Source organism: Solanum tuberosum, unplaced genomic scaffold, assembly GCF_000226075.1.
Source record: "Solanum tuberosum cultivar DM 1-3 516 R44 unplaced genomic scaffold, SolTub_3.0 scf00542, whole genome shotgun sequence".
NCBI classification, from domain to species: Eukaryota; Viridiplantae; Streptophyta; class Magnoliopsida; order Solanales; family Solanaceae; genus Solanum; species Solanum tuberosum.
This window is the reverse complement of record NW_006239465.1, coordinates 93,718-104,529: the sequence shown is the minus strand read 5'-3', so window position 1 is coordinate 104,529 and position 10,812 is coordinate 93,718. Positions and strand designations below refer to the sequence as shown.

Sequence of the window (10,812 nt, the reverse complement as noted above, 5' to 3'; positions counted from 1 at the left end):
ATCTTGGGCATTTTTGCTTTCAATAAGTAAATTATAAAGAAATTTTAATGAAATTATGTATAAGATCTTTAAAATTGTTTATAAAAATAATATATTAAGTATGTATATTAATAAAATATATGTATATAATTCATCGGTTCGGTTCGGTTATTTCTTCGGTTTTTTCCGAATAAAACCATAACCAAACCAAATAGTATCGGTTTTCAAAAATCTAAAACCAAACCAAACCGTGAACACCCCTAGTTTTAGGGAAATGTGAAGTGGAACTGGAAAAGAAAAAAAAAACATGTTACAGGATTCTTGAAGTAGTAAAATTTCACCATGTGTTTGACCATAGTATTTGGGGAACATATTTTCACTTTTTAGAAAAAATATGATTTATATCCATAAGTTTTAAAAACTATCAAAACTAACCATAAGTTTGTATTACAAGTCAATTGGATCTTCGTTGCAACAAATAACAAGTAGTGTCCATGACAATGGAGGAATGTGGTAGTTTGGAGTGAGTGCAACAAACATCATTCCATACAACGTGAAGTAGACAAAGTACATGACTTTGTTACCCTGAGCAGATTATTCATCAACAACCATATCATCACTTTCATAGAATATTTCATCACTACTTTGGTGTTCACGTAAAAAAATTATGTTATAGAGCAAAAACAACTACTATAGAGGGTGTCTTTGTAAAAGATAAAAGTTTAGTGTATAATTTGAATTTTTAAAATATCCCAAATAATGAGATTTGACCCAAATACTAGTTTTTTTTAGTATTTGGAAATTTGCCAAATAATGGCAAATTGTATGGACAAACACTATTTGCCAAATTTCCCCCAAATTTTACTTGAGAAATCTATGGCCAAACGGGTACTAGCCAAAAAATGGGAGGTAAAGAACAGGAAGTAGAAACAGATTGCGTATTTGTTGTCAAGCTTCTCAAAGAGGGCTATAACCAAAGATTATATGCATAATACATAAATATGTCTTTTAACTTGATTTTTTATACTTCTAACTTTGGGTGTACACAAATAAATACTTAAACTATCATAAAATGGAACAAATAGACACACACGTCCTACGTAACATAATACATGTAAAAACGCCACACAGGACACAAAATTGTCATGTAGAATGCCACGTAGGATGAATGTGTCTATTTGTTTAATTTTATACAAATTCAAGTGCCTACTTGTACACACTCAAAGTTGGAGGGTGTAAATGTCAATTGAAACCAAGTTAAATTACATGTTTATGTGAAATATTTTGAAATTAAATTTCATTTGAATTTATCTTAAACTAACACAAATTTCAAATTTAAAATCCAAATAGCACCATACTGACAATTTGACAAAAAATAAACGTCATGTATGTACAAACGGAATTGGTATCAGACGTTAAAAAATTACTAGTTGACACTTGACATTGCCCCTCCCTTGCTCTCGTGGGCCGTCAGTGGTCAGTCTTCCGGCATCTCCTTTTTCCTCTTCCTTTCCTTCCCTTTTTCCCTTTTCCCCTTTCATCACCCGTCTCTTCCCTTCCTCAACAGCTCCCACCCTAATTTCCATGCCCCAATAGTCAAACCTCCTCAACCATTTCCGATCAATGGCCAAGCGAACCCTACCCATCCTCAAGCACTTCCTCACCTCCCTGTCTCCATCTCCCTCTCCATCCCATGCCTTAACATCAGTCCGATCCGTCACCTATATGCCCCGACCCGGCGATGGCACCCCACGCGCCGTCACACTCATCCCCGGTGACGGGATCGGACCTCTAGTAACCGGTGCTGTTGAACAAGTCATGGAGGCGATGCACGCTCCTGTATACTTTGAGCGTTATGATGTTCATGGAGATATGAAGAGTATGCCTCCGGATGTGATGGATTCGATCCGGAAGAATAAGGTCTGTTTAAAAGGAGGGTTGAAGACACCCGTGGGTGGTGGTGTTAGCTCTCTCAATGTTCAGCTTAGGAAAGAGCTTGATCTATATGCTTCCCTTGTTCACTGCTTCAACTTGAAAGGTCTTCCTACGCGTCATGAGAACGTTGATATTGTTGTTATTAGGGAGAATACTGAGGGGGAATATTCGGGATTGGAGCATGAGGTTGTTCCCGGTGTTGTAGAGAGTCTGAAGGTACTCTTTACTTTCACCTTTATTCACTACTTGTTTTTTCTGAGCTTGACTTGATTTCAAACGTGTAGTGTTGTGTGGAGGATCGTTGTTTTTGGAATAATATTCATGCAATGTCAAGTAGTAATTCTTTTAGGTAATCAAAGAGGTTTTGGTGCTATATTGATATCAACCTTATCTTAGACATTTAGAGCAAATGGAAATGGCAGCAGAATGAAGTGACTAGAGGCTTGGATTAATTGAAAACCAAAGAGAACCTAAACTTAGAAGGCTTCATCAACTGGATTTTAAAGTAGATTAATGCAACTGAGTGTTGAGGGTCATAAGAATTGTCTACTTTTATTTCCTGTAATGTAGAAGGTATTTTATTTATACAGAAGTTGCAAACAAGTTAGGGAGATTGAAGGCATATCCTTGTCTTTTAACGAGATTTAGACCCATCTAGTCCAAAGCTTATCCTTGTCGTGTGATAGACAGAATCATTCTGGATAATATCAATTCTCCCCTTCCTGTATTTGAAGACCCAAATCCTCATCCTTAGTAGGATTTCAAATTGTATACCAGCTGAGTTTAGTCCCATACTTTCTAAGATTCTACTTTGTTTATTACCCTCTCAGAAAATGGAGGTCCATGGTTGAACTCAATTCGTTATATTATTAAGATTGTTCTAATAGATGTTGGAGGAAAAGCCTAAAGAAACCTTAAACATTTTCCGAGAAAGTCTGAACAGTGCTAAGCATCTGGTTCTACCTACTCCTGCAACAAAAGGAACTGTGTTTTTACAATTTCGGATGGAGACCAAAGTGCTTATACAGAGCAAGAACGAAAGTCTATGTTGATGGCCCATATAGCTTTAGTTGTAGGTCCTGCTGCAATGATGCACTATTCTGCTGCTCTTCGCACGTACTTGATCTGTTTTTAACTCTGCAAATTGATAGTAAACACCATTTTGATGGTATCCGATCAAATAGTTTAGGTCACCGCAGAGAACCATCACATTGACTCTTATCACAAGCTAGGGGAAAACACTTAACTGTCAATGTCATTATAGATTTTAAGTGAAAATAAAATTCAAAATAATTGGGGTTAGGCCTCTAGAGTTCCAACACTTTTTTGGGATTAAGTAGAATTCAACACTTTGTCCTAATTCTTAACTATTACCTATGGTTGCTCAGTCAAGCGTGCCTGACCTCTGGGATGGTTGTGAAACTTAGAGAGTCATAACTTTACATTGTACTCGCACACCATGAAGAACTCCTCTTTTTCTGGTGCTCTAGATGAAATAAGGGTCTTGAGTCACCTCCATAAAGTAGGCTGTAATATGAGCTCATCGTACGTCATCTCGAGATGACTCTTTTCCTCATCTACCTATCTACGTACCCAAACTGTATGTGGTCATACTTGTTAAAACATTGTGGTGATTTCCATTCTAAACATAATACAACCATGAGGTGCACTTTTATGATATTAAATGAATGAAAATTTTAATTTTTTATTAAGTTGAGTCATATTTATCCATAAATGCTGTTTATAAAAAGGGAAAGTACCATTGAGGTCCTAACTATCTTTTTGTGGCAACTTCCTTGAACTAAATAGTTTGTTTGTTTCATTTAATATGATGGTGGACATGGAGTTTAAGATGTTATTTTGGCTTATATAGTATAGGCCAAATACATCAACGGCCCTCGAATTTGGCATAATATTTCATATTGACACCTTATCTTGGGGTTGTACCTATTGAACACTTTAATTTGTCAAATATGCGTCTATTGAACACGTAAGGAACAATTAGTCCAAAAAGGCCAACCACGTGTAGTTTAATAACCAGTTTGGTTAGGCTTTTCCAAGGCCAAAGTGTTTTTATGTACTTTTTTGAGAAACGCTTTTGAGAAAATATTAGAAGCACTTTTAAAAGCTTGGCCAAAAGCTAACAACGGCACAAAAGTGCTTCTAAAAAAATTTATTAGCCAAATCCAAATTGCTTTTCACCAAAGTACTTTTTACAAAATAAGGTGATTTACAAGTTTGGCAAAAAAGGCTATAAATGTTATGAAGTGGCAAGGGAACAAATGAAAGAGTAACACGTGGCTATTCCAATTCTACTTTTTTCTTCCCCTCACCCCCCTCCCTCCTCCTCTTCTTCCAAGTCCTTTATTCCATGCAACTGAGATTGGCTTACATAGATTTTTTTACATCTTCTTCCGGGTGGTTTTCTAGTCTCATGCATATTCCATGTATGTGATGTGCCAAATATTCGCCCCCTCTGTTAACCTCCTCTTCCACTCCATTTTCCACCATTCCGTACAAACCTGTTATTTTAAAACTTCCAGCACCTTTCTCATTTCTTAATCTCACTCACTGCCAGTTTTTAAATGAAATAGAGCCACAAAACAGTCACTGACAAGCAACCAACCAGATAACAACAGTTGGACAGACACCAGAACTACACCACAACTGGGTTATCTGTGCTTAGTATTCGAACAGACACGAGTAAATCATGACCAATAACTAGCTCAGAAAGCAGAGAAACAATCATCGGACTTTCTCTTGAAATTTCTATGTTTCAGGCATCATCTTCTCACAGAAAGTTGTAAGTGGGTTTATAATTAACCAGAAAAAATGGAACTATATATGACGACCTCAAGATGAGGTGCCAAAATGAAATATCGTTCCATGTTTGGGGGGCCGTCAATTTATTTAGTGGAAGAAATTATTTAAGTAATGGTTGAAAAGTTAGTATGCTGGAGAAAATTAAAGGTAAAAGTTCAAAGTTTGAATAGCTTCATGTATTTGAATTCTTAATAGTTGTAAGTTGTATAAAGATAGAATGGTGTCAAACATTTGGAAATATCCAAAAAATCAAAGAGTCATATATATTGGAACATTGGGAGTTTGTTTCTCTTATTGACCCTTTGACTATTGGATAATTAGCAACCCGTCTGAAGCACCCCCTTTCCATTCGTAGAGAGATCCAATCGTCAAAATTAATAAAAAGGCCCTCTCCAGTAAAATTCTGTTTGAAAGTGGATGAGAAAGTTTGTCATGTACTTCTTTGAATGAGTAAATTTTGAAAGTTAGACAACTCTAAGAATTAAAGGGAAAACAAAGAAAATAATAGTTTCTCGTGTTTTCTTCCCCTTTCTTGCTTCTTTCTTTTCTTCTTCTTCGTCTTCACCAAGTGCTTTCTTCCTTTTCTGAATGCCATTTTGCTGCGAAGTCTGGTGGATCAAAAAGCTTGTAAATTAACACTGAGCAATTTATATCGGCAAAGCCAATGGATGTGGAAGAGAATGGAAATAAATTTTAATTTACGCAAATGTGACTTTTGTTTTAAGAGTCGAACAGCGGTACTAGTTCTGTCTTGGGGTGGGGGGTGAGGATGAGATGAATGAGGAGGACCTAGAAAAAGATTGACAAGAAGAGGAAAAAGTGAAAATGTAATTGAAATAACTTTTTATTCACGCAATGTGTTTTTTTATTTTAAGGTAATAAAAAAAGAGTTGAACGGCAGCATCAATTCTGTTTTTGGGGGGAGGATGGTTGGGAGGAAGGAGAACGACGTAGAAAAGGTGATCTGAAGGAGGGGGAGGGATGTTCCTGGAATGTTGGACCTTGAATCATTGCCAAGAAGAGGTAAAAGTGATAATGTCTATGCCCATAAACTTCATAGTTGCTGTAGTGAAGCTAACTAAAGGTAAACTTGTCATCTTTTGGAGAGGCATTTGGGGAAAATAGAGTTGGAAGGAGTATGTTGCCACAAGTTAAATAGTTGAAAGGGCTCTGTTACACTTGTTCGTATTGAAATGATTCTATGAGAAAAATGCTAGTGTTTCGTATTTCTTAGGGATGTGCCAATCTCCTGTTAGATAAGTCGCTCATGTATAATTTTGTTTGTTACCAGATGTCCAATCTCCTGTTAGATAAGTTGCTCATGTATAATTTTGTTCATTATCAGATGTCCAATTTGTTGCTGAGAAGTGTATAGTTCTGTCGCGTTTCTTTCTTGGTTATTTTGCCTTAATGTATGAACAAACTCAGCCTTTGGGTTTCTCTGTTATTCTTCAAGAGTTTCTTTCTTACTTTATCTTCTGAACATACTCTCCTTCTGTCTGTGTCAAAATTTCTATGTTAAGGCCCAAAATATTACATTTTGTGTTGTTAACCAGCACCTAACATATTCTGTGCAGCACAGCCAGAGATATGCTGTGCCAGTGTTGTAATGAAAAGAACTAGTTCAAGTACATCACATGCTAAGATTATCTAAATGATATTTGTCTAAACCAGATAACATATCCTGGTTTTTAAGTAGTTTGCAAGACAGTTTAATTACACATCTGAATCTAATATTGATGTACAAATCAATCACTAGAGTCTTTTTACCTGAGATCTGGTGTGAGCATTCTTTGCTCTTCCCTTGATTTTTCTTCTAAGTTGGTAGACTTACTGTAACGAGTAGCATTTTCATTAGATTAGGACCTAGCTCGTGCTTGCTTTTAGAGGATCTATGAATTGTCAACTCCATCATCTGCTTGTTGCAATATTTCCATAGCAACTTTGTTTGTCTCGCTGTTGCAATTTCCAAGCTAGGACGGTTTGTTACATTTTTTTGCTTTTTCCAATTATTTTGTTGTGGAGTACTTGTTCAGTGGTCCCTATGTACTTTTCTTTGTCTGTGTGCTCAAGAGTTTCTTCCCCCTCTTTTTATTTTTAATTCCCCCGGGGCTTTAAGTGCAAGGACATTATGGGCCATTTTTTCTTAACCTCTTTCCTTTTTTAGGATAAATTTTAACTACTCCCAATAGACCGGATGATTCTTCTCAAGTTCTTTATACTATCTTTTGCGGCTTCTTGTTTAACTTTAAGAGCCGTCCAACATTTTCTTTCTTGCAGATTCTTATTGTTATTATCTTTGGTATGTGAATTTTCTAGGTGATGACAAAGTTTTGCTCAGAACGAATTGCTAAATATGCCTTTGAATATGCATACCTCAACAATCGCAAGGTAGTGACTGCTGTGCACAAAGCAAACATTATGAAACTTGCAGATGGTTTATTTTTAGAGTCTTGTCGAGAGATCGCAAGCAAATACCCTGGGATCAAATACAGTGAGATCATTGTGGACAACTGTTGCATGCAACTTGTATCAAAGCCTGAGCAATTTGATGTTATGGTACAAGTCTGCCTATTACTCTCTTCTATTTAAGATTCTTGATTGTTCTCTTTTTTTGTTGATGTTTGATTACTGACATGGTGAGTTTTCCTGCATGATGGTAAAGCTGTGTGCAATTTCTTCTCTATTTGGACTTCTCATTTCATCCTGAAAAAATGGAAGTCTTTTTGGGGTTGGGGTAGGGGAGGGGAGCAGGGCTAAAAGCTTCTTATACAAGTCGGAGTATTAGGACCCTGGTGATTGCTAGTCTAAACATCACATGTTAGACTAGTTAAACTACAATGCTGGGCTGACCTTTTAGCATATTTATCCTTCTCTCTTTCTCTTGCTATTAGGATGGGTAAAAGGATTGAGAGTTCCAGCAAATGAAAAGATGAAATTCTTACTTTAGGTTGCTGAAATGCAAAATATAACAGCACTTTCGTCTTGCTGGCATTTAACAAGTTTGGAAGTTTACAGAATAGATTTTGTAATCCTTATCCATATTGCATAACAGGAACCTACTTTTGTATTCTGTTCACAGTGTGCACTTTTCTTGACATTTCATCGTCACTAAATGTTTCAGTCTGGATATGAATTTGAAGTTGTATATCACAGGTCACCCCTAATCTCTACGGAAATCTGGTAGCAAATACAGCAGCTGGTATTGCTGGAGGCACGGGTGTTATGCCAGGAGGTACATATAAGTGACAGTCAGAATTTGTTCTCTCTAAATTGATATGGATATGTTTCAAAAAAATTCCTGCATATTCCATCCCCTCTACTCAGTAGGATTATCTGGTTGATTTTGATATAAAATGATCATATTCATCTTTTGAGCTGCTTTAAAGCTCAAAGGTCTAAATGTGACTATATGACTGGCTTCTTGTGGTTCAGGTAACGTGGGGGCTGACCATGCCGTGTTTGAGCAAGGTGCTTCAGCAGGAAATGTAGGAAATGACAAGATACTAGAGCTAAAGAAGGCAAACCCAATTGCCTTGTTTCTTTCATCAGCCATGATGTTGAGACATCTGCAGTTTCCTTCATTTGCAGATAGACTAGAGACTTCAGTGAAGCGTGTAATTGCCGAAGGTAAATACATGACCAAGGATCTTGGTGGAGACTGCACCACCCAAGAAATCACGGATGCTGTCATTGCAAATCTGGACTAATTTCTAAACCCACTCCCATATCTTCCGTACTCGAGATTAATCATGCTGCAACATGTTTTTAATTTATCATCCTTGCGATGACTTCAATTGTTTCCTACTTCTGTTGGTGCACCATGCCTTTCAAGATGGCACATTTCACAAAATAACGTGAATCTCCCAAGTGGAAATATTACTGTAAGAAACAGGATTTTACAAGCTTATAGCCATTTATTTCCTATAGAATGTTTTTTTTTGTAATGAAGGTGAATAAATTTGATACCAACTTTTGAGCTCAAGAACAGTTTGTATGGCTTGTTTGCCGAAACATGTCAAATGGTTCATGGTTGTTTGCTCCCTTCCCCGGCAAGTTAGAAGGACCGACTTAGTTAGCTATTATAGGAGTTGTTGGTGAGGTATAAGGTATAATAATTTTAGGAAAAAATGAATGGATTATTTTAGAGCAACTTTCACATATAGCAAACACAAAATTCATATTTGTATGTTATAGCAAAGTTTGCATAATTGCGCTCCATAGCAAACATAAATATGTATATTTCGCTATACATATACAAAAGAAAGCAGTTGTATAATCTGCTTTGGTACATATATAAAAAAAGATCAATTGTATAAAGTGAGAGAGGCGAGTGAGTGAGCGAGCAAGATCTGGGAGAGTGGCGAGCAAGATTTGGGAGAGGGGAGAGAGGGGAACGAAAATGTATGTATATATACAATTTTCACACATTTATACATTTGTGTTTTTGTATAAAGTGAAGGAGGCGAGTGAGAGAGCGAGATCTGGGAGAGTGGCGAGCGAGATCTGGGAGAGTGGCGAGCAAGATTTGGGAGAGGGGAGAGAGGGGAACGAAAATATATGTATATATACAATTTTCTCTCGCTTTATACAAATACAAACGCACTTTATACACTTGCGTTTGTATAAAAAAGAGAGAGGTCGAGGGAGAGAACGAGAGTGGCGAGCGAGATCTGGGAGAGTGGCGAGCGAGATTCGCCAGGAGAGGTGAAATTAGCAACAGTTTGCTATGAGGTACAATTAAATCAAACTATATTTATAGCATTTAATTTGAATTAATAGTTTGCTATTATATACAATTTTCTCATTTATACCACATTTGGTTGGAGGTATTAGGTAGTCATTCGATAATTTATCACTAACATTTTTGTCATAGTAATGGAATAAGTTATCCCATATATGTGGTGGAATAACTTATCTCAGAATAACATATCGTGTGATTAATTGCTTTGGGGTACTTATTCTCAATCAAGAGATAATACCATGTCTCTTAATTATGAAAAAGATTTCTGTAGCTCTTACTAGTGACTTCATTTACACTTCGTTAAAGTTGGTGACTCTCTTACAAGTGTAAAAAGTACGTGAAATTCCAACACACTATGCTGGAGTTCTAACCCAAAATTTTATTTTAGAATTGTTTTGCTGCAATTTTTATAGCCAGATTTTTTTCAAACTCCAAGACACAATCATGATGTTTTGAGTAGTTTCAATGAGTTTGAATTTGTTGAAGTTGAAACTACAAGACATTATCTTTGAATTCAGAAGAAGTATCTTGGGTAAAATAATCTTCTTTCACATATTATATTGTACATGTTTATTTCACTCATGATACCTATTTTAATATACTTTATCGTTGTTTCACTCAAAATACCTTTTTTTTTGTTTCCCAAATTTCACCGGTGTCTGGTATCCACATTGCAGTCCAATTAAATTCGGATTCCCGCCGGGAAGTCCCGAATAACTCCCTAACAAAGGCGACTCTGTACTCAAGGGGCTCGAACCCGAGGCCTCATGATTTGAAACTTCAACATATTATGCTAGAATTTTACTTTTCAAAGCTTTGAACTCCAACAGGTGCTGGGACTGGTTAGTGTTTTAGCTAAAAATAATCTCTGTGCAAATATTATTTCACATGAAAAAGTAACTATTTTCTAACCAACTTCCAAAATAATAGCCAATCTTTGATTATAAATTTAAAAACTGACCACTTAGGGATGTGGTGAAGTGAATGAAGTTGCTTCTTTAATCAGATATTTCGTACATGGAAAAATCCACGATAGAAAGTGCTACCACGGAGCCCTATCCCGACGTCGAGTCTAGATTAATCGACTCGAATGTGAGTATCCGACACGAGAAAAAAAAAAGTTCAAACAACTGATGATTCCACTCATTTTTTTTGTTTTCATCATAGACTTAAAAGTGGCCCAAGGCAGATCAAGGCTTGGGAAGTGAAAATGGCATCAGGTAGCAACTTTTACGGTAGTTGTTTAAAACTTAGCACAACATTTGCAAAGTATTCAAAATTTTAGCCACAACTTAAAAAATTGGCAATTACATTATGCTCCTTAATAAACT

General features: G+C 36.4%; 1 protein-coding gene across 1 annotated transcript; it reads left to right on the top strand.

Moving 5' to 3' along the window:
* The first annotated feature begins 1,420 nt into the window (after nucleotides 1-1,420).
* Nucleotides 1,421-8,753, top strand: LOC102603033 (isocitrate dehydrogenase [NAD] regulatory subunit 1, mitochondrial-like). Its single transcript, XM_006365243.2, has 4 exons — nucleotides 1,421-2,130; nucleotides 7,057-7,296; nucleotides 7,894-7,972; nucleotides 8,173-8,753. The coding sequence occupies exons 1-4, from the start codon at nucleotides 1,603-1,605 to the stop codon at nucleotides 8,445-8,447; spliced, it is 1,122 nt and encodes a 373-aa protein (XP_006365305.1). The 5' UTR covers nucleotides 1,421-1,602; the 3' UTR covers nucleotides 8,448-8,753.
* Nucleotides 8,754-10,812: the final 2,059 nt, after the last annotated feature.